General features: G+C 44.4%; 1 protein-coding gene across 2 annotated transcripts in view; it reads right to left on the reverse strand.

Annotated features, from left to right (window-relative positions):
• Positions 1 to 4739: 4739 nt before the first annotated feature.
• Positions 4740 to 23621, reverse strand: part of SLCO3A1 (solute carrier organic anion transporter family member 3A1) — a 164674-nt gene continuing 145792 nt past the window's right edge. For both annotated transcript variants that reach the window (XM_061446736.1, XM_061446738.1), the window contains 6 exons: positions 23136 to 23300; positions 21786 to 21984; positions 20742 to 20880; positions 16474 to 16649; positions 13334 to 13398; positions 4740 to 8902 (listed from right to left, as the gene is read on the reverse strand). In XM_061446736.1, the coding sequence (XP_061302720.1) occupies positions 8523 to 8902; positions 13334 to 13398; positions 16474 to 16649; positions 20742 to 20880; positions 21786 to 21984; positions 23136 to 23300 (1124 nt within the window). In that variant the 3' untranslated portion in view covers positions 4740 to 8522. The remainder of the gene's footprint in view (positions 8903 to 13333; positions 13399 to 16473; positions 16650 to 20741; positions 20881 to 21785; positions 21985 to 23135; positions 23301 to 23621) is intronic.

Consider the following 23621-nt stretch of genomic DNA (forward strand, 5'->3'; position numbering starts at 1 on the left):
TGGTTTATTTTGGAAGCACTGCCAAACGTTTGCAAAATGACCAGCAGTCAAACCAGCACACTTCAAATACCTTTCCTAGGACCACTTTCCCTTGGGCACTGTAGGAAAAGATGAACCCACAGCCCAAGGCACAGGCAGAAGCATGTGGGCTCATCCAGGTCCCATACACACTGCTACAGACCATCCGTGGGGATGTTCTATGCAAGAAGAACCTTCTGCACATACCACCACCCACAAATGCTGCCCTGCTCAGGCGGCTATGAAGAACAGCAATGGTACATGGGACAAATATCACTGGCTGGTCTGCTACAGAGGCAGGTAGATACTCTTCCAATATTGTGGGCCCTACACAGAGTTCTGTGGGGGAGTTTTGAGACATAGGAGTGACAAACTGCATGGGGTGGTCTTCTTCCTCCAACAAGACAATCAGTATGGAAGCACCCTCCACACACTGATGGAAGATTACAACCACAAACCTGCTTCAAACACTGGCCAGAGCAGTCCTGAGCTGCTGAAGCCTTGAGAAACTCTTACAACAACCCAGTTAAAGAGTTGCATCAGAATTTGGAGGGCACGTGGCATACCTGCCTCTCTGAAATGTGTTAGTTCTGTTTTTACAGATTATTAGGATAGAGGAGGGGAATGACTTGAGGAACAAAGTAAGTCCCCAATACTCTTATTAGCCAAAAAAACCCAGCCCCTCAAAGTTTGCCAGAGCACAGAGGAGGCAGCTGACTGAGTTAAGAACAGAACCTCTTTCACAATCTGCTTTGAATTCTGAGCTCTCAAGCTTGCTCAGCTGTAGCTGCTGCTAAGGGATTTCAAGGGTGAGAATAACCAGGTTACACAGGCAAGGCATATGCTGCTGATCCACCTCTGCACCATAAAACAAGCAAAGAAGAATCAGCCAAACCAGAACTTTGCTTTCCCTCCATCATGAAGGAAGCAAGGCCAAGGACTGGCTAGGCAGCACTGTTGCTTCTTCTCACAAACCACTTCAAGCCAAGAGCTGCCCCCACTCCCTCCACTCTGGCTGGTTTTCATATAGTTCTTGTGTCTCATGTACACAGGGCAAAAGGAATTTCACAACAGTCTTACTGCAAACATTTCCCTTCTAATGCCATTTATGCATTTCTAGCTCACACGACCCCAAATGTCCCTATGCCTGGAATGTGATATAAGTACATACAGCAGGGAAAAACAGTTTCTGCAGACTGCATTTAACTTGTATCAAAATCCTAATGAACACGTTTATTGTACTTTATTTACATGGTAGTCACGTATAATATAATACAATACAGCGTTCCATTGCAGTGGTAGGCACTATGGGTTTTAAAAGGTCACAGCTCTTCCCCAGCTCCCATTCCCATCCCTTCTCCCTACGGACATGGTACCAAAGTGAACCAAGAGCTCCCAGCGCTGCTGTTTTCCACTGAACCCTGCTCTGAGATGACTCCCTCCCAAAAGCAGATATCGGGAGCTGCTTTCATGTGCTAGCATGGAGACTCATGAACTTTGGTGGTCACAGACCACTGGCAACCCTTTGCATTTGTCAGGGACAGATATGTGTAGCCTCATTACCATGCTTTGCACTGAAAACAAGTTGAAGGCAATGGGGGGCTGTAGAGAAGCTACAGACCTCTGAGCACAGCTTATAGGCCACCTACAATCAACAGAGCACAGGTTTGGTCCCAGTGCGTGTAAGACCTTAGGAAAATAGCTGTGAGTCTTCAAGAGAGATCCTCATCCTCCCATCAGGCAGAAAGCATCGCGGGTGAAGAACTGGGGTCACTTCTTCCTTTCAAGTTCACACAGTTAAGAGTTGTGAGGCACCAAAAACATCGCACAGAGATGCAGTTTACACCGAGGGCCAAATGCACATCTGTGCGACGCTAGACTGCAAAAGGAAAGGGCTTTGAAGGGCTAAGATACGTGGCAGGGAAGACGCCTTCTGCTGTCCTATCAACTGGTAATTCAATGGGAAGAACTAAGATCTGTTAGGCCATATGCAACTCTGATTCCCGAGAGGTTTCTGCTTCCAATCTAAGAGCTGTGCAAACACTGCAAATAAAATTCGCACCACCTGCTTCACCTTAGTACCAATTTGGTTTTGTCTGGGTTCATCCCCTTCTCGTGTTTGCTCTCAGTAATTACTCAAATGAATGCATTAACTGGTGCGAACATTGGGAGAAGCAGCGAATTTCAAGCATCTATGAGAGGATATTTGTGGAAAGAGGATTGCGAGTTGGAAGCCAGCACTTTGGCTGTCCTGGAGCACTGTACGTCCAGTGGTGCTACGCCCACTGGCATTGAGCAAGGACCCTCTTATTCATTTCTTAATCACAGTTTTGAACTAAATATTTGTACAGATGAGAAAATTCCAGCCTAAGGAATTTGGGGAGCAGAAATATCCCCCATGATATCAATGTCCAGCCAGAACAAACCAAGGTGTGTGAATTATAAGGAAGCTTTTCCAAACTCTTCCAGACCACAGACGATGCGCAAGAATGACCTTGCAAATCCACTGGAGGCATTTCCTTGGTTTTCTCAGCCATTACAAGGAAGAAATAAGAAGGAAAATTCACTTATGAAGTCGCTGTAAATTATTTGCTGAGTTGGACTTGACAAGTTTCTTATTGCTTTCTGCCATCTGCAGACACCAACTTCATGCAGAACAAGCCCAGCACTACAAAGTGTCAGGGTATGGCTAATGTTTTCCTTCCCAGGGTGCGACAGTCGGCTCTGCTGCACTTAATCTGAATAAAGTGGGGGATATTTTACAAATTCCTAGTACCCTGAAGACCCCATCCCTGGAGTCATGCCATTCATCAAACAAATAGAGACTGAAGCAAGGTTCTGACAAGTGAAACAGCACATACACGGCACGCATCCTACAGTCCCATTCTTGCAGCCATCTAAATGGATTCAACTGTCCATGTGGCTTCTTCTGAATTCACCGTGTCCTTTTGGGACTGAGGGATGCTCATAGCCAAGCAGCTGTGGCAAGACAGAAGCTGACAGAAAAGCAGTCCATATTCATATTCTGTCAAAGAAAACACCAGTATTGCTTCTGAGTAGACAGAGCCTCCTTCTGCTCCACTGGATTCAGGGAGCCCACAATGGCCAAAGATTTTACTTGCCATCACTAGTTAATAAAGAAGTACCTAATGTCTAACAACTGCTGAAAGGCCATTTTTCAGCAAAGCAATTGTATTAAGACTCAGATTGGCTAGAAATGTCAATGGAATGATAGAAAGCATCATTTGCAGCCTAGAAGTAATAGACTCAGTGTCTAAAAGCAGAACAAACTATAATATTTTGAGCATATGTAATGCTAAGGGAGACCTGCTGGCACCCCTTCAGCAGCAAATTTAAATGCCAGTAACTCTGAACACCTTGTGTTGACTTGGTAGAGCTGAGCTGTGCTTTGCCACTGGGGGGAAGAACTGTATGTGGAGAAAGGAAGCTGATGGTCAGTGTGGAAGTAACGCTCACAAACCGTGGGTCTGAGGGACGTAGGGCAGGTAGGTCTATCCAGGAGGATGGAAGGGTGGCTAATCCCTTCAGGGTCTCAGCTACAATGTCCTGGTTTCCCCTTTCCTCCTTGGATCAACCTCAACCACCAGATAACAGAAGCTGAGACTGTCTCATACCAAAGGCTCCCAGCACACGATTGCCCATCTTAAACCACTCTCTGTGTTCACACCAGTTCTCTCTGGGCTGCGTGTCTCCTGGTATTGCTGCCAACAAAAAAGGTGAGTCACAGCAGCAGCATGGGAGCAGGTGAACACAGATGTAGGTAAAAAAAGCAAAAACTCCTAATGCAAATGGCAACAGGTTAGTGTTATTGCTTATATTTCGGGGTGCTCTGCCCTGCACAGAAAGCCTCTGCAGGCATTAATCAGATCTACGGAGAGAACACCAACAAACATGCTTCTGTCTGCAAAGACAGCTCATGTGAAATTAGGGAGATAGATGAGCATGGCAGAGTGGGAATAAGTCTGGAAACCCTTGTGAATGAAGGAACAAAGCTGCTACCTTGTCAGTCCAGTGAAGCATTTTCGTATGTCTTTAGTACTGACAATTCCTCATGTCACCTGCCAAGAATAAAACAAACATCACACCAGCATCGTCCATGTCTAAGAAAATACTGATCCCAACACATCCAGCTGTGAGAAACAGTCATGTGGCAGCAACAGCCGGGGCAGGCGTGGGGGCTAAAGCTTCATAGTGCTGGTAGCCTCCAGGTTGTCTTGGGTGTGCTGTGGAGTGAAACTGCTGGTTATGAGGAGTTGCTTTTCTGTCTCCCAGGACCTCATTTACTGGAAAAATATGTGCCTGACTGAGACACAAAGGTAAACCTGAAGTACATCACCTCCCACAGCAATGTGATGAACATAAAACTCTGATGGAGATAGGAGGGAATCCAAATTTCGTCAATTCCCTTAATTTTTATTTCCAAGGAAAAAAAACAAAAAGCCAACACATTTCAGCCATTTGGAAATACTCCAATCACTTTCCAAATGCCTGCTGACCATCAGCTCAATTCTGAAGCATAATTAGCTCAGCTAATTGAAGCTAATCCTTCACTCTATTTTTCCCTTTTCACCTTCCTAGCAACTTGAGGAACAACTGAGATTAACAGTAGCAGCACTGAGTAGTTCAGTGCCTCTTGCAGGGGTATGGCACTGTGAGGCCCTTATTAGATGAATTCTTAAGGAATGGAAGTTTTGTCTTAAGGAATGGAAGTTTTGTCTAGATAATTCAAGCAATGGCCTTTTTTGTCCCACTATACATCCAAGATGTGCTGGGCAAAGTCAGAAAAAGGTATGATTTCAGTGTATATAAAAAGAAGGTTCTGAAAATGCATCTCTTTGTTAACAAGGATGCAAAGAAACTGATTCTAATGTCATCTGCACCAGTTTTAGATTGGGGTCCCCTTTTGATTCCACTGGGGCTACGCCAAGGTGGTATTTGTGCGAGGCAAAGAAAACCCCAACCTGAAGTCATGCAAGGCAACTGGACAATCCCATAGAGACTGCTAAATGTCAAGTAGTTTATTTTGTCAACTATGCCATTCCCTAGCAGACAGCCATGCAGGGAACACAGAGCTTGGAAATGTCAAAATAACATTTCAGCACAGACTGAGCTCTCAACAAAACTGAATTTCAATGCCCCTGAATAGGGAGAAGAAAAAAATTCCCAACACTGGATGTGGACTCCATAGCTCAGATCATGCCCTTGTTTCTGTTCCCAGGAATGGGCATTTTTCTAACTCCATCCTTGACCTTAAGTTAAGGTTAAGGCAGTTGCGGGATGGAAGCGAAGTGCTGACAGGCAAAGGCCCATTCTGCAATTTGGGAAGCTGGAGGATGTCTGAGACTTATTCTATAACAAAATTGGGTCTGAGGATTTATTTTTGTTATTCTATAACAAAAACTGTGTTGCAGACAATGGCTTGTGGGCTTGAAATCAGGAAAAAGCAGGCAGCCTGCTGGGATGGATGGATGAAGGTTTTGGTCTGTCTGTTTTCTTTAAACTAAAGCTGTGTTCTTGAATCTGTACCAAAGCACTGACAGTAAAGCCCTTCGTGATGCAGGCATCTGATATGTCCTTAAAGAAAAAAACAAAGAGTGGGATGGAGAGAGAGCTCTTCAAGAGTTGCATTATCAAAAGAAATAAAACAAAAATCACGCAGGAATTTTAAGTTGCAGCGTAAAAATAGTATCAGTAACCCCATTCAACTGCATCTCCCATGTGTGCTAAGAGAAAAGATTAAATGAAAGAAATAAACATCAATAAAAATGAAAACATTATGTGCCCTGGAATCCTCTTTCTATAACTCCAGTCAAGGAGGACTTTTGACTATACTGACAAATCACAGCTCTTGAGCACTGGGAGTTTGTTTTGCATCATGTCATCGTGCTGTTCTCCTTCACCTTGGACTTTCAGAGGGGAAAAAAACCCTGAAACTGTGAAAGGGGTTATAGAATTTCAAGCAATCAGGCTTTTAGAAAGGCTCTGTTCTCTGACATTTGTGTTTGAGTCTGAATGTGTGTGTATAGTACAAAATTATGAGCTAACATTTGAAAAGACAGCAGTCTGAGTAATAAATTTCCAGAACAAAAAGAACTGTACATAACAATTTCAAAGGCTTATACTTGACAATTATATATATTTTATGAGACAGTTATGCACCCTGTGCCTTTTGTAAATTCATTGTTTTATGGATGAAGTATCTCTATTTTAGCAGACAGGATATACTAAACTAATCTAATGGCCTAAAAAGCATCATTTACCACCCAACATAACAATGGCACTGCATAGCTTAATAACTTGACTTAAACTCCTTCATTAATCAAGTGATTCTTAACATGGCTGAAGACCAAGACTCAAATATCTGCAGTTACAATATTTGTCAAGTATTTGGCACAGTGGAGTTTATTTGATGCACCCCTTTTTTTTGCTCTTGTTGTTGCTGAACATACAATGCTGTGCATAAACTACAAACATACACATAAAGTCAGTCAAGTGGAAGCAGTTTGATAGCCCACACCTGTGTTTCAATGCCTAGGTAAGAGCTAAGTCTGCTAAAAAGGTGTTGAACATGAGCAGGAAGTTATCAACCCTCTGTAATTGTGCCAACTCTGGGATGTCCACTGCCAGCAATGGACAAGAACCTAGGGAAGATCAGCCCCTCCACCAGATGCATGGAAGTGATGCCCAGCATTCGGTTCACCATGCCAGGCTACTGCTCCAAACATCTGTAGGTTCAAAACAGCTTTAAAATACAAACAAAAATGGAGCTTTTTGATGATGATGCTAACCCTTAAAACCCTTCTGACATTTAGTCCATTGGAAATGAGTCTGGTTCCTAGGGAAAACTCATCAAACGCAATGAATTTGTATTGCTTCCCAGCAGGAATGTTTTGGAAAAATAAAATACGCATGCAAAATAAGCCTGACCGCATGCTTCTTGAGATCAGATAAAAGCCTCCCCTTGATTTTTGCAGGCTTATGTGAGACTGCATTGCAAAAGCAAAGCCAAATCTCCTCCTGCATGGGTGCCTCTTAAGAATCTCAATGAGAATTTCAGAGGTGTGCAATGCTGGCCAGCCTCTGCTCCCATAACCCCGCCTTCCATAGGAACCCTATGTGAACAGCTAATGGCAAAATGTGGCCTCCAGGAGGGGAGATTATTCCACCTTCTTCACGTGGCTTCCACTGAAGTCAGTGGAATTTTTTAGGTGAAAAAATCAGTTGTGAGGGTTGCAGGATTAAGGTTGGGATTCCTTTCATCTTGTACACACACACACACACACACACACACACACACTCACTTTAAAGAAAACATCCACCACACAATTTCTAGATTGCAAATGATATATATATATCTTTAAAAACTGGAGAGAATATAAACAGCCTCTCCACATATATATGTGTATTCACTGAGTCACATAGAACATGAAAAAAACCCTATATTACGTAAATCATCATATTATCTATAATTCTCCAACTGACAATTGTTTTTATAGAGACACAGTGTATTTGTTCTCGTTTTTAAAAACATATTATGTGTCTTCATTGGCTTGGTAGCATATTAGAATGAAGGCGTATGGATAAAAAACGCAGAGGGTTAAACAAATCCCTTGAGTCACATCATGTTTGGGTGAATTAAAACAGGATCCTTCCCCAAAGTAGCATAAATAAATCCTCCCTATGGAAAAGCGTCAGCGATTCAAGGGTTAACATAGATTGCAAAATAACTTTTTAAAACCCCATCTTATTAGAGGACTGCACAGCCGAGTATTTGGAATTCACCCCCTTTAAAAATGACAGCACGTTTGGCAAGTGTGAGCAAACGTCTTGAACTTTACTGGGTTTGAGAGATGTAAGCAGAGCTATTCACAGACAACCACAAAGCTGCAATCTGTGAATAAGCCTCGCCTGGAAGGACTCGGATACCTCTGACAGCACTGCTCGGCACCGGGAAGGATTCCAGCAGCTTTCAAGGTATTTATCGTGGACTCGTGGCTGGTGACAGAGTGTGACTCGTGGAATGGCTCCAGCACTGCTCCCTCTGCCATCACAGAGCTCAGACCAGCCAACCCTTCAGCCCACACTGTGGGGCTTCACATACCCCTGGACCACACTTGCAACCACAACACCTATTCTCGCATTGCCACCTTGCTTTCTCTATGCCTCGTGCCCAAGCCTGTCCATTCGCTGAGCTTTCCAATGAACCTCTTCAGGTGCTCTTCTTGGAAGCTTGTACTGTCATCAAAGGGGCTGGTATCCAGCCACAGCAGCTCCCTGCTTTGTCTATCACCCCGCAGGATGTCACAAGTGATCCCATTAAAAGATGCTGTTCACAAGAATCCTGGCTGGGTCTGACTTTGAGAAAAAGACAAAAGTTTCCTGTGTTGCCGTTGTTTTGCAGTTGTTTCTTCATTCGTGCTCTCCTCTTGTTTTTATTAAAAAGGACCCTTGTATTATTAATATAGTTCACCCCTCCACAGTCACTATAAAACAGACTCCATATTTTCACACCACTCATGGTCTTCAAGGTTATAGATAAATTTTGTCCTATGTGATTGTTTTTGGGGCACTGAGTCCCGCCCCAGATTGTCTAGGGTGAGAGTAGAGGCAAAGAACTCACTAGTGCTGAGCCCACCTTCATGGTTCTTGATGTATCTTTTATAGTTTTTCCTCAAGCACTGCCAGGTGGTGGTATATAAGATGAATGCAAAAGACTTCAGGGCTATAGCAATACTAACATACAGGTATCTATAGACCACGTTGTCGTACAGCGCGCAGGCTCCTTGCTCGCCACAGAACGTGCTCCAAAACAGACACGTGGAGTCAATTCCAGCCCCAAAGATGAGCGGAGGTGGGATAAAACCTGTCAAAATAAGAGAGACAAATCATGCTTTTATGATCCTTATGATAGAGAGAGGACGTGATTGCAGTGAATGGAAAGAGAGGATACTTTATCAAGGTTAATGGTCCCAGCTGCAGCCTGTAATTCTAATTTCTGAAGTTCTAAATCAAGTTAAACAAAGTCTGTGGATGAGTTTTTAGCTTGGGCTCAATGTCTAGGGAAGAGATTCCTGCTGATATCAACATGCAGGAAGGATTTTACTCAAGTTTAAGTGGCTTTTATTAAGCTTCTCATTTGCCTAATGAGACTGAGTGAAGGGGTAAATGAAAGAGGAGGAGGAGGACAGCCTTACAGCTTGCTCTCTGTTTAGAGGCTGGTAATTCTGCACTTCAGGGTTTTCACCTGAAGGATGTCACAGCACTCCGGTTCAGAGCCTGAAATCAGCTGGGGCACTGAGATCTAGTTTTGGACCTTTCCCTAACACAGCAGAAGGTTTTCTTTGGGCCTAAGGAAAAGAAACAATGCCCTCTAATAGATGCCAAAGATTAAATCTGAAAAGAAAGGAAAATTTCAGTGCACCATCAAATGAAATATCACAGCAGGATTCTCCCACAGCCACCTCAGCTAACTACTGGTGAGTGTTTCTGAATCGTAGTTTGCAGTAGAGCAGCAATCTTAGAGCAGAATAATCACTCCAGTCTCATTTAACTAATAAAGGCAATGTTTTTCTTCTCTACTTTCCCCATCCCACAGGGACATTGTAGAGGCCTCTGTTTCTCATTACCATGACAGAGGTTAGGACAGCCACGTTCCCAGCCAGCACACATGCTCCAAGCGTGCAGCACTCGGAAGAAAATGTGGATGTTCTACATAATGTAAACCATTTCTCTTTCTTCTGCTATATTTACAGGGAAGGCTGGAAGCAGATAAACCCTGGGAAGAGCCCTGATTGATAAAATCACTTCTGTGGGTTAACACAGCAGCAAAAGAGAGCATCGTATCTACTGAAATCCAACAGCAGGTAGGCACAACATATCCTTGACAATATCACTGCATCTGTAGGTGCTGTGATGCCTGAGACTCTATAAATAAATGTGTAGACAGCCACAAGCACTCCAGTTTCTAGACAGAAAAGTGTTTAATCTTGGATCCAGTTTCATCATTAACCTGGATTTCCAGGCTTAGAAAAGATACCTTCCCTTCAGCTTTTCATGAACAATAGTGACATTCATGACATGTATCCTAAGACTACAAATAAATTGGCTGTCTTGACTGTTCCCTTCTGAACTGAGATCTCTTGATCTTATTTTGTTGGTGACAAACTCTGCAGATTTTGTTTGATCTGCCTTTATGTTAATAGATGCGGGAGTTAAGAAAGGCTATGTGGGCTTTTGGTACTCATTTTAACCAATCATTAACAGCACAAATGTAGTAAATAAAACCAGATGATACAAAAGCAAGATGATTTTATTTTTTTTTGTCAGAAACACCAGTTCCAGTCATCACATCCAAAATATGGATATGCTCTGGAGAAAAACATCAGTGTCAGTTCTCTGTTCATTACTTCAACGGCTGGAAATTCCTGACTGGGCTGGTTCTGCTTCTTGGTTAAAAGAAGGGGTTTTATTTGTTGAAACCTGTGGACAACCACATGCTCAACAAGGTATTTAGAAATCCAGCTGGGCTCCCGCTAGGAACAAGCAAAGAGCCTGTGCTACTGAATGCAGTTTGTGTACCCAGTGATGCACTCGTGCTGGATGCCACCTCAGGGATCACATCCAGATGTGGCAGTGACAGAGGAGGCAGCAGCCACACACTTTGTGGACTAAGAGAAAACGGCATTTTCATCATAATTTTGAGGTATGAGCTCCTATTTGTTAACATGCAGAGAGATGTTGATACAAAGCTTTGGAGATGTGAACTTCAGAGAGAGCTATCATCCCCATCTGCTGGCTTCAGCTGGCTTTCCAGGTTTGCAAGATAATTTGGCCTTGAAATTGCTCCTCATTAAGACCTGAGGAAGGACCTGTTTTCACTGAACTCTAAAGCTACTCCTGTGTGAATGCAGGCATGGATGTGGAAAATGTATGAAAAGCCTCCAGCAAACAGTGTTTTAGGCCATTTTTACCAAAAAGGACAAGAGACTCGCAGGAGTGACTTGGTGCCTGGACCCTCTGCGACAAGGGAGCTGAGGGGTTGCACTGCAGACTGGGAAGTCCTTCTGAGAGCAAAACACTGTAGTTTTGTCACGTTGGAAGAAGAGAGGCAAACAATATGGGCTTGTAGGAAAACCAAAAAGAAGTGCCCTGGTAAGCAGAGGCTGTGTTAGGATGAACGGTGAACACCATCCAGAAAGGATTCAAGTCTTACTAATCTAAAACTCTTTGTCATTTTGACAATTCTATTCCAAAACTTTGGCTCCAGTGGCATTCCCTGAGAAACTGCAGAAACACTTTTACATGAAGACACTATTATGCTGCCCTCTCACAGTAGAATTCCTGTGCAATAAGAAAATACATCCAGGAGGATACTGGGAGAATTCAGTCGTGTTTCATATTATTATAGTGAATATTAAAGAGATTCAATCATGTTTTACCCCTTACTGCAAAGTGTTGCAAAAATTTCTGCTGTATATATATATATATTTATATTTCAGTGCAGAAACTGTAGGGCTGTATAAAAAAGCTGCTTCTGTCTTACTGAAACCTATTAGCTGCAATTGCACCTCCGGGTCTCATACCTCCTATATTTAATACTCTCCTTTGGTTCAAGAAGCAGCTATTATCACTGTCTTCTTAAGTCAAAGCTTAAAGGTGAACTGAAAAGCTTTTAAAATAAATCAGTGAATCTATTCTTGAAGCTCAGGTTGTTAAGGGCGAGATTTGGATACCTTTGCTCATATTGAAAAGTACCTTTCTTTTCATTTTCTGTGGGTTCTATCTACATAGCTGCTATTCTTCAGGATGCATTGTCTTATTTCACAGGAGTTACTTAGTGACAGAGCAACATATAAAGATTTGAGTTTAAATTCGTACTATGGCTTCTTTATTGGAAGAAAACAAAATATCTATTCAACTTGTACATGCCTGAGCCTGGGTTTAGAGGAATTCAGGATGCTGCTATCTCAGGAGGGTTCTCTCTTTTGAAAGGAAAAAAGAGAGAAAATCTACCCCCTTAAGTACTTTCCCCCTTAGAAACAACAGCCTGCAGCCATCCTCCTCACGCACGTGCCTGCTGACACTCCACATTCAATCAGAGAGAACTGAAGACAGGCCAAAACCCAAGAGCAGCACCAGCAGCTAAAGAGAATGCTGTCTTTACAAGGCTTGAACCAGAGATGACCCAAGTCAACCCAGAAGCTTCCCTTCAAGTTATCTGAGCTCTGAATAAGATTACTTGATGGAACGTTATCTGTGACTGCAGCTACTTCACCAAAAGCAATGAAAATATAATTGGTTTTATCGTAAACTGGTCTGGGACCACCATTTCCCTTTCAGCTAATGGGAATAAGGTGTTACAAAAAGGAAGTAAATAAATGAGGTCACTTATTCACAATGTATGGTACTGCTAGAGTTTTGGTCCTATACTTTCTAGTGTCTTGCTGTAGCCTAAAAGATGGCACTTGACTCTCCAGCTCATTCCTTTGAGACTGGGGAGGGCCATACAGGGCAGGTACTGCCTGTGTCCTGCAGGAAAAAAGTAAATCCCATCCTTCAACATGCAAAAAACTCCATGCATGACATGAACACACAGAGATGGATCAGAGGATTCTGCTCTGAATCATTGAGATTAAGAAGCTAAACTATAGGAGCTTTAAAACAGGAGCCATCTCTTCAAAAGGGGAAAAAACTCCACCCAGAAGGAAGCAGCAGGCAAACATCGTTGTGTTCCTTTAAATTCATACATGAGAAGCACATACTGGTCCATGGGAACAGACATATGCATTTTAATGGGATATTAACCCACAGGAGGATACAAGGACTCAGCCTTTCTCATTTTACTGTTTTCCTTGCTGAGAGACCTGAAGGAAGGGGCAAACATTCCATGTGACAAAACACACCGTGTAACACCAGTCCTGTCCCTCAAAGGAGGATGAAAATACATATCCCTCTACTTCAGCAAATGCAATGCAGCAGTAATTTTGCAAGCTGCTGACATGTTAATAACAGCTATAGAAGAGTAACTGGTTGTGTGGGACCATGGCAGAAACGGTAATTTCTCATTCAACACTGCATTTGCTTCCATTAACACAATTCGAATGGCAGGAAAAGTGCCTTCAGGAGCCCTGATGCCATATCCTTCATAGGAAGGCCTCAGACCCCGTTGTGTCAGACAGCACTCATGTCAACCACAACATTGCATGGCATAGAAATCCACTTTACATGTAAAAAATACCACTTTCTGTGAGAAAGGAAAGGAAGGGAGAGAAGGACATGAAATGTTTGCACGTACCTAGCAAACGGAGAAGCAGGAAAAGCACCCCCAAAGCATAAGACTTGAGTTCGGGGCTCACAGTTCTGTAGGGAGAAGGGAGGGAGAGAGTGAAATTGATTCTTTGTGTTCCGCTTTGATTAACGCACCTCATGGCCATTCTGAGCTGTCAGCCAGGATGCCACCACCACCCCTTCAAAGAGTCATTAAAGGGGTTTTTCTTCTCCCTTCGCCTGAACTGCCTACAGCCCCAAAAAGTAACAGCATCAGTGATAAGTTCAGGCATTTAGCTAAGTCATTAATAACAGCAGCTAATCTTGTTGTCAGCTGGGGAAAAATGAAACTCCCACCCCAGTAAATGACTATTTACAAGGTCCCCATCATGCGTTCAAGGCTCAGGATGTTGAGAACTGAAGGGAGAGGATGCTTTTTGCTCTGAAACTTTTCAGACCACTGGGGACAATAGAAGGAAGGGAGGACGATGGACCAAAAGGTTCCATCAGCTTGTTAAATCAAGCCTCCCAGTGAGGAAATGCTCAAGACTAGCTCTCATGGGTGTGAGTTTAGCATGCAAATGTTTTTTATGCTGGGAAGATAACAGTTGTGCTGCCTTTTGCTATGAACAGAACCCACTCTGTCACATTAGTGTTATCCTTCAAAGGTGCTTTAAAAAATAATTCATGGCTTTCTAATTTGCTTAGCTCAAGGATGTTACTGGCTAAAGTCATCCTCTTGGGGTAGGCTCAGCAAAGCCTTTGGAATTTCAGAAATCATTAATTTGGTCTTAAGTCTTATAATAGTATTTTATTTCCCACAGTACATAAAGGATGGGAAAGCAGGACAGCAATCCCCATATGAATAGATTCATCACATGGGGGATCTCTAAAGGCCTGAGCTGCCTCTTCCATTAGCTGGTTACAGAGGTCCTCAGGAAGCACGGCTAGTGGCATCCATAGTGGCAGTGGTGGTCTTCTGTATGAATACAGATAATACCAATAAACCAGCCAGAAACAGCACGTGGTTTTAAGAGAAGACCATTCTTATTACCTGCCCTCATCTCACACATTACACAAGCCACCTCGCACCATACCATGACTCCTGCATGAAGCCTCTGACCTCTGGGTGAAATTTCTGCACAGTTTTCAGGCAGAAGCCCAGGCTCAATAGAAAGCCTTGGAAAAATGTTCCAGTGGTTAATGGCTTGGGTCAAATAGGATTCTACAGTTGGGTGGGAAATGGATTTAAAAAAGAGTATTCAAGTTTATCTTATGGAAAGAAATAGATTATCATGTGAAATATTCACAGTGGATTTTTACTCGGTGGTGGTGTCCTTTCATCCACTCTTTGTATTTAAGATCAAAGTCAGTCCCCATACCTTAAGCCAGAGCAGAAGTTGCCACTTGTCGACATGTCCTTTCCTCACTGACTACAGCACTGAATAAATGACTTGCTGAGACACCTAATTTGTAGACACTGAAAGTCATTTTTAAAGTAAACATAGGAACTGCTGATGCCACTTGTCACTGCCGCTGACACTGGGGACATGCTCATATGCCAAAGCTTTCTTTTACCAATCCAAGATGGCAGTTGCAAGAAATCATGAGGTCATATATGGTGAAGAGCTCTTCCCTGTGTATTTCAGTAGCTCTCAGAGATTCTGAGGGCAGTGGAGCAATTTGGATGTGTGAATTGTTTATCCCCTACAGCTGTGAGCTGAGCTTTGTTAATATTCCCTCTGCTTTTCTTATTCCCTTGTATTCTTCTTTCTGGCTGGTGACTGGCTTATCTCATTTGAAGCTGACATGAAAATGTCTCCATGCAGGATCCTACAGGTGCTGGCAGCTCCCTTGAACAAAGAACTCTTCAAACTTCAGATTACTTTTGCCACAATATTTATCATGAGAAATTTGATTTCCCTTCAGCTACTGGAGATGCAAAGAGAGAAACGAACTAGGAGGTGGAATATCTCATTTTGTATCCTGCAGGGAGACATGCCCTCACAGAGCTGTTCTGTCCAAGATCCACTCAAGAGTGTGTTTCTAATACAGACCTTATTGATTTAATTTTATTGGAATTTTCCAGGCAGCAGAATGGATCTGCTCTTTATGCCTCTGGTTATTATTCTAAGTAAGTGACAGTCTGGACAGACAAGTAATGCTGGATAACGTGGGAGTTAGATATATACATATATCATAAGGTGAAGTGTGCCATGTGTCTGGGAATAACACAAGGTCAATTATTAGAGTAAGCTACCCTTGCCTACCTATTCATATTGGATCAACTCAGAGATGTCCTTCAGACTTTCACAAGTTCCTTCTGTTCTTGGACTTGGGCCAGGGTGAGAGAAGTTAAACTCTGGCCAGGGAGGGTATTGACCAAAGCTAGATTTTGCCAGAGCCTTTCATTTTTCCAAGGTTTCTATGACCTCTAGACCATCTCTAAACGCATCTCATCAAGCCATTATGTGTTGATCACAAGGGGTACCCCTTCCCTGATGCAGTTGTAATGTCCTTACTACCTGCACTGAAAACTGCACATCCGTGTTTCCCTTCCCATGCTAATCCCAGCCTTGGTGAGAACAAGCCTGCCACCTTTCTGTGCAGCATCCCTGCAGGGATCTTCTGTTTGCAAGCCCAGTTTTTCAGCACTCCCATTTTACCAAAGTTGTACCAAGCAATTCCTGTATTCTCTCTAGCAGGTCTGTACTGCAGCCTGGTGGGGCCATGCCATGGACAAACCCAGGTGCCACCAAGTGAAACAATGGCTTAGAGAGAAAATGATTTAATTAACACTTGAAACAATGGGGTTGAAATCCAGGAGGACTGCTCAGGCTTTCCCCAACTCCCACCTGCAGGTAAAGGCAGGAAAGTAGGAGAAAGCCTATGCCCATAGCTCCTTTTGAAAATACAGGCAGCACTTTGAAGGTGTTTTCACCAGGGAATGCTTAGTTAAAGGAGGATTTCCTGATGGCTTGCGTGGAGGTTCAGCTCAAACTCCTGAATGTGGGGACAGTCAGTGCAGCCTGAAAGGCAGACTCCAGGAGCTGTGCGGGATCCTCAGCTCCTTGCAGCTCCCAGCAGCATCCCGTGGTCCCTCCAGCCCTGTTCCCACCCCGAGAGCAGCCCCATCAGGCTCATGGGTTCCTCCGGTTGCGGTCCTACCTGATGAGTATGATGACTGACGGTGTCTGCGCCATGGCCCCGATCATGCTGCACACACACATCACACAGAGGAATGTCAGGAAGGCCTCTTCGCAGCCAGGACTGGGGCATTTGCCAGGAACAACGGTGGCATTTTCAGCAGGGACCGAGGTGAGGCAGGAACAGCCACTGAGGTTCTGCAAAGGAGTACAGGGGTTCAGCATGAGGGAGAGCCACGGTCCCCAGCCCCTGCCCTGCTCTGTTGGCAACAGCAACTCTGAATCCTCTAATGGTCAGTTAAGTAACTCCTAAGTGCTTGTTTGACGGGGGTTTGGAGATAATTTCAGAAGCCCATCAGCTCTGATGCATGCTACCAGCAAAAGAAAGCTGTCCCTTGGCTTGTTTCTTTTCTTCTGCTCCTTTCAAGTCTCTCCCATAAATGTCACTGCAACAAAATTATTACCACGTTATACCTCTTTGGAGGAGAATAAAGAAACGATCTGTGTCCCTGTGACAAGGAAGGTCCCCAAATGATGGTTCTAATTACTTTCTTATTTACCTCCATCCTCTTGGCTGTTGCAATTAAACTGGAGTACATTAAAAGCAGGTAAATCTGCAGCCTTGTTCTTGGCTGTGCATTTGGTGCCTGCTTCCAGCACCCTGAATCCTGGGAAGGAGCCACTCACGATGGGTGGCTGTGGCTCACCAAGAGCTGAACTATCACAGATTGATGGTACAGACACTGCTGGACTCAAGTGCTAATAAATGACATCTGGTTCAGAGGGATTTGTGTTGAGCTAAAAGCTGAAGTCAGGCAAGATAAACTTTATCAATCTGTGATCAGAAGGAGGGTGAAATGACTGCATTTTGCTTTCATCTCTCCAGTAAGTGCAGGATGTGAAAAGAAGCTTTGTTTGCCAGTCACAGATTTAGGGAATTCTCTTTTTTTGGTCTTATTTTCCACTTGCCCTCCTGAATTTCTGAGTGTGGGATGTCAGCACAATTAAGGCACACAATACTACCAAGAAATCCCTTAATGAATACAGAATGAAAGGATCATAAATGATTCATGGCTTGTCTTCATCAGCCCGCTGGGTTTGTAAGAGGAGTAACGCCATAAAATAAAATATGTTGAAAAACAGCTAAATCTCCTCCTCTTCCTCCCCACTACATTCAAGCAGAAACTCCTTTGCTTTTCTGCTGGGTCCCCTTAGGACCATACAAAAAGCACACTTTCTGGTTCACCGCCTCTAAAGATAAGCATCCGCGGGGATACCACTCCAGCCTTTCTGACACCAATCCCTTTCTACTGCATAGGAGTCAAATGATTTTCTTCTGAAGAAGTGCATAGAGGGCAAGAGAGACTGCAGTGCAGAACTGCAGGAGAGCTGGAGGAGATATGCAGGTGCCTTTCTGGCTGCCAAGCAATAGTTAACAAATTCCTCTGCTGTGAGTTAGAAGCTGCCACCTGAAGGCTCCGAGATGGTGACAATTAGCACCACTGCAGTGGTGTCTGCACACAGACAACAGGAATGTGTAGCTCCTGGCTTTTACTGCAGTGCTTTGCTAGCAAACAATCTGGACACAACCAGGTGGATTAAAAGCCATCTAAGTCCAGGAAAGTACACACCTGCACTGAAAGATCCTGGGACAAAGTTCCCATCCTGGCAAACATGCATAACTGGCTGCTTATTTCCTCTCATCAGTGAAGAGAAGGTACCTGTTTCTGGAAGTGGTGGGGCATATTCTTCTCCCATTGGTGTGATTTTTGAGGCAGGTCCTCACCTCCACTGCCTGAAAACTTATCCCTCAATCTGCTTTTTCAACCATTCTGCACCAAGGTGCTGGCCGAAAGCAGTGCGATCAGTTTGTACCAACTACATCTGCTTGCTTAGCGCTGTGCCTCATCCTTACCTGGGAGATCTTTGATCTTTTATTACTGACACACTCTTACAACTCACAGACATCAAACAAGGAAACATCAAAGATGGAGTCTACCTTTGTCCTGTGGAGAGGCAACTTCTTGCTACGTGTGCCAAATTGCTATAGATTCTCTTGTCTGCAATCCCACTGCATTCAAATATGCGTTATCACAGCCTTCCACTGCCCAGCTGCTTGCACACCCGGATTTATTATGTGCATCTGAAGATGCAGAGTTTGCACCTTTAACAGCATCCTGAGTTTGGAGTAATTATCCATGCAAATCACCCATGGTTTTAATTACTTATTCTTTTAAACCCTGGCTCTGACAAGCTGGTACTTCAGAGCAAAGCTGTGAGATGCCAGCATAGTAATGCCAGGCTGGAATTCATGAGTCTCCAGCCAAAAAGGGTGAGGGAAGCAGTGGCATCAAACAAACTAGATGCACAGTCAAATGCTTCATAGACAAGGGTCACTCCCAGGAATGGCTTAAAAGATAAATTCCTGAGGGTGCCAGAACTCTGCCTATCAGAACTGATATGCCTAAGGCTTTCTGGACAGGTAGACCTCTGCAACCAGCTCAGGAAGAGAGAAGAAAAGAGAAAGAAAAAGCTAACTGAGCTACACATTGCTTTTAGAAATTGTTCACAGAGGAAAAGTGGAGAGAGGTAGTCAGAAATGTCCAATGCAGTAAAGTTAAATAAAGCATTCAGAGAATTTTATGTCCCAGTAAAAAGCGACCCTTGGCTCATCACGAGCATAAAACATTCACAAGACCCTCTAGGCAGATCATTACCTGGATTATGAGTTTAAAACCTGGTTTGGCAATTTGGCTTTGCCTCAGGGCTGTTGCATGGCCAAACTGGTCCATAATTCCTGATAACACCTTTTCCAGAGGATGCTATTGCTTCACTAATTTGTGTTCAAAACCTTACTGCAAAAAAAACCCTACAAAACCAAGCAATCGAAAGAACCCCATGATGAGGGAAAGGCAAAATAAGGAAGAATAAGTAAGAGACGGTGAGGGAGAGTGAGGTTTTTGCTCAGAGGTTTGTTCTTGCAGAGCACGAGGGACAGGCAGCTGCAGACTGAAGGGGCAGAGCTGAATTTTCATTACTATTCTCCCTCCAGAGAAGCCAAAGCTTTGCCCTGAACTGCACAGCAAGGAGGTTGTTCCTGCCCTCCAGCCATGGACCACATCGGCTGTATTCTTGTTAAGGGCTTGGTGAACTGGTGTGACACTATTCCTGACTTCTTGTTAAAAGCATCGTGTTGTGGTCCCAGGTGTTGACTTGTCTCTTGTTGGGAGGAGGAGGAGGAAGAGGGCAGGAGGTAACACCTTTGCATGTGTCACACACTCATGGAGTCCCTTGTGGGGATGCTGAAAGCACTTGGAAACTGTGGTATTTTGAATTGCAGCCTACATCTCTGAGGATGGAGTGGGAATTGACATGAGTTTTAAGCAGGTTGAGCTCCAGGGCACCTGGGCTCTGAGGCTGCACTTTCTAGAGCAAGCCTGCACCTCTGCTCATTGGCACTCGTGGGAGGTTTGTCTCTTTTGGGGAGGAAGGGAGGTTTGATGTTGCCTCAAAGGGGAAGGATGAAGCCGTGGAGGTGAGTACTGATTTCCCTGCAGTCACAAATGCAGGTCAGCCTGAGACCAGGCTGACCTGACAGGGAGCAAGGATCGCAGAACACCACCAATTCCCACCCATGGGAGCAGCAGGCACTCATTTTCAGTGTAATCTGAAGACATTAGTATTTTGGCAGCAAAATCTGGAAAAGCAGGCTTTTAAGATATTGCTAAAAATTCCCCTCAACTTTACACAGAGATGATTTGGTCTTTAAGAGTTTTCTAAACGAAATAAACTCCCAAATATGGAGAACTGAAAAATGCAGAATGTTTTTGGTTGGAATCTGCTCCCTGGACACCTGCTCTTGCTGCTGCCTCAGAGTAAAGCAGGGAAAGAGAGAAAAGCAAGAGGAGCGGAAGGAAAGCTTAAACAAGGATGAATAAAACCAGGATTTGGACACATGTTGGTCCCACAGCCTGGGCTGTTGCGGAGGATCTGGGTTCTACCAATGGACAACTGTATAGATTTCCTACCATGTTCCTTGCTTCTGCAGTGAGGCGAAAGACCAGAGGAGGAGGAGGTTGGGAAATGCCAATCTGCTCCATGAGAGTCAGCAGGCATTTATGCAACAGAGCAAACAATGACAGTGGCTCAGGCCCATCTGATGCATGAGTCAAGTGTTTTTGGGTGCAAGCACTGCTGGCTGTAAATGAGTTGCTCTACCAGATGCACACTAACCTCACTCACTCGCACCCATAGAGCTGTTCCTGAAGGTCCTAAGGAAAGCCCACTCACCGTGCTGCTGCAGCCAGCAAAGCAGGCAGATAAGTATGTGACCCCGTCTGCCCCACACACTGGAGTGAAGGAATCAGTTTGGCATTCACAGTTGTTATTGCAGGGGGAATACGGGTCCAGAGATGAGGTTGGAGTTGAGCTGGAAGAGAAACATAAGGAGAAATTAAAGGGCAGTGTGATGATATCATCCAGCTTTTCCAATCGTTGCCACACAAAGCTGGCTTTGAAGAGGGGTAGCTAAGGCAAACAGCTTATGAAAGGCAGAGTGCAGGCTATCTGGTTCCCAGCTTTAAGAAACCCAGGCTAAAGCTTCTCCCTGGGGACAGAAACGCCATGGCCACTATCCTTCTGCAGCAGGAAATCGAATGTGAGGCTTGGGCTGCCTTGTTACCCCAACGAGGAGCCCCAAGGAAACCCAAAGAGATGCTGTGGAGATTGCTCTCTATTTTTTTACAACAGTAAGGAGCTGAGAGCACGAAGCTGTCACCTTCTAAAACATCATTGCTGCATACTAAGGAGCACCAGAAAAGAAAACACAGAATAACTCTCTCCAAGTCCTGTGAATGCTACAGGGCACCCTGTGCCTCCTCATTTCTCCCATTAAATAAAGCCTGGAGCCACATGTACTCCCTCTTCACCATATCTGAATTTCCAGGCATCCAAAACCTGGTTCTGCAAATTCTCCTCAGGCACTTAAATAAATGTATGAAGCAGTGCACGTCCCTCACTGCCAGGAGAAACCAGATGGTGCAGTGCACCCAATGCTATGTAGCTGGCCATGGGCGCAGAATCGGGTCTGGCACCTTTTAATTCAGTTTGACTGATTTTAGTAAAGCTTCATTGTGAGCTGCAGGTACTCAGCTCTCACAGTGAGGAGTGGCATGAAAATATCCCAGACTAAGAGCCCTATGTGACATTACCTTCTATATGGCTCTGTATTGGTACTAAGGGCCAGCAGTGCCTGAAGGCTGCCTGTTGAGGACAGTAACAAACCATTTATATTGGCAAGGCTGTGTGAGACCCTGAAGTTCTCTGCGGACTCACTTGTTTCCATAGGGAACAGTAACCCCTGCCACAGGTCCTGTGTCGCACCCCAGGAAGAGGAAAGACACGTAGCAAGCTGTGGACACCAGGTTCACCAGCATGGCCATCCTGATGGCTCCCAGAGCGGACAGGCTGAGCTTCTTCACCAAGAGGCCACCCAGGAATATGCCCAGACAGGCACACGGGATTGCTGTCATCCCTGCAAGAGGAAAGAGGCTTTTTACTTTTCAGCAAAGAGATCTGTGCTTTACTGCAGAGAAACCTTGCAATGACCAACTGCTGGAATAGCACCAACCTGGGGTTGCCTAAAAAGAGAGTAATGGATGCAAATGGCTATGCTGCCTTGCACGGCGAAACTGAGATCTTCTTCCAGTTCTCATCCATATGAGTGAGATGCTGACATTGCTGAGATTGGCCCACCCTAACCTAAGCAGCATCACTTCCAATGTTTCCTGCAACAGTTAGGAGACAAAGCCAAGGATTTTGCATGTTGTCCAGAGGCTTTGCATGAGCCCTGCTGGGTGTACTTCACAGCAGTCTGATCTTCAGAGACCAGGCAAAAGTCACAACTGAATATATGAATTCTCCCTTAAAGAATCTTCTCATACTGTGAAATGGAAAATCGCTGCCAGAAGTGACTCACTTTCCAGGCCCAGGAAGGCATTATCACACTGAGCTTGTCTGGGTTCACTTCTCTCCCTCTGCTGCCTGGCCTTACCTGCCTGGGCTAAGCTTAGAAGTGCATCCAAACCCTGGCATTTCTGGAGTCCCATAAACACCATGTGGGAAATCTGGTCTCAATTTTGTTCAAATTAAATAAGTTGTGAGGACTGTGGATGTATTAAAGTCTCCCTTCTCACTGCTAGATCAGAAGCAGGATGTGCTCTGGCTCACGGTGACCCATCCTTGCTGAGCATCCAGCTCTACTCACATACTGACTGGCTAGGGCATCTTCCACCACACAGTGTGGTGGTTTTCCTTCTCACAGTGGGTCAGTGGTGAAGCTGCTTTCCTTTGCAAAGCCTTTAATTCTCAGAAAAGATGGAAGATAGAACATCTTTGAGAGCTCTGGCCTTCTGTCAAATCCTATTAAAATTCACCAGAGAGTTCTTGTGTCACTGGGGGAAACTGCAGGGGATTGTTTCTTTTGGAAAACCAAGCCAAAACCAGAAGCTATTGGAGCTCAGTGTGAATTGGGAATGATCAGCAGGAGAAGATGAATGAAGATCCTGCTTAGGTAAGTCACTTTTAGGGCAGCCTAAGCAGTGAGACTGGTTGTGGTTACCAGCCATACTGAACACTTAAATGCCTTTGAACAGAAGAGATGTGGTGGTTCCTGTTGGGACTCACCCAGGAGCTGGTTGGCAGATGAGGTGGTGAGGTTGAACTGCTGCTCCAGGTACTTTCCCAGGAAGGCGGCGAAGCCAGCCACCACCGCGATCTCCATGCAGGCTGCCAGGATGATGCAGGTGAAGACAGGATTGGAGAGCAAGTGCTTAGTTACTTTGGGGATCACTGGAAGAGAGGAAAAATCGAGAGGTGTTTTGGCACAGGCTGTGCTCGAGGTGCTGGAGGTACCTTGCTGCTCTCCTGCAGGACAAACTGATTTCAAATCAGAGATAATTTGCTGTTCTGCACAGACCAGCTGGTTGAAATGTGGCAACATCAGAACAGAGTGAAGCACCAGAACAGCGCTACCTAAAGATGATACCAGAAGGGTGCAAAATCACCTCTCATTATGTTTGCATCCTACAGATGATGCTGAAATTTTGAAGGATGACTGTTTTCCAATATTGCTTTTGTTCCGCTCATAGGGAAGTCAATCAAAGCCTCGTG

This window comes from Pezoporus flaviventris, unplaced genomic scaffold, assembly GCF_033815535.1.
Source record: "Pezoporus flaviventris isolate CSIRO_AGI_PZ_B2104156 unplaced genomic scaffold, CSIRO_AGI_Pfla_v1 ptg000006l, whole genome shotgun sequence".
Taxonomy (NCBI): domain Eukaryota; kingdom Metazoa; phylum Chordata; class Aves; order Psittaciformes; family Psittacidae; genus Pezoporus; species Pezoporus flaviventris.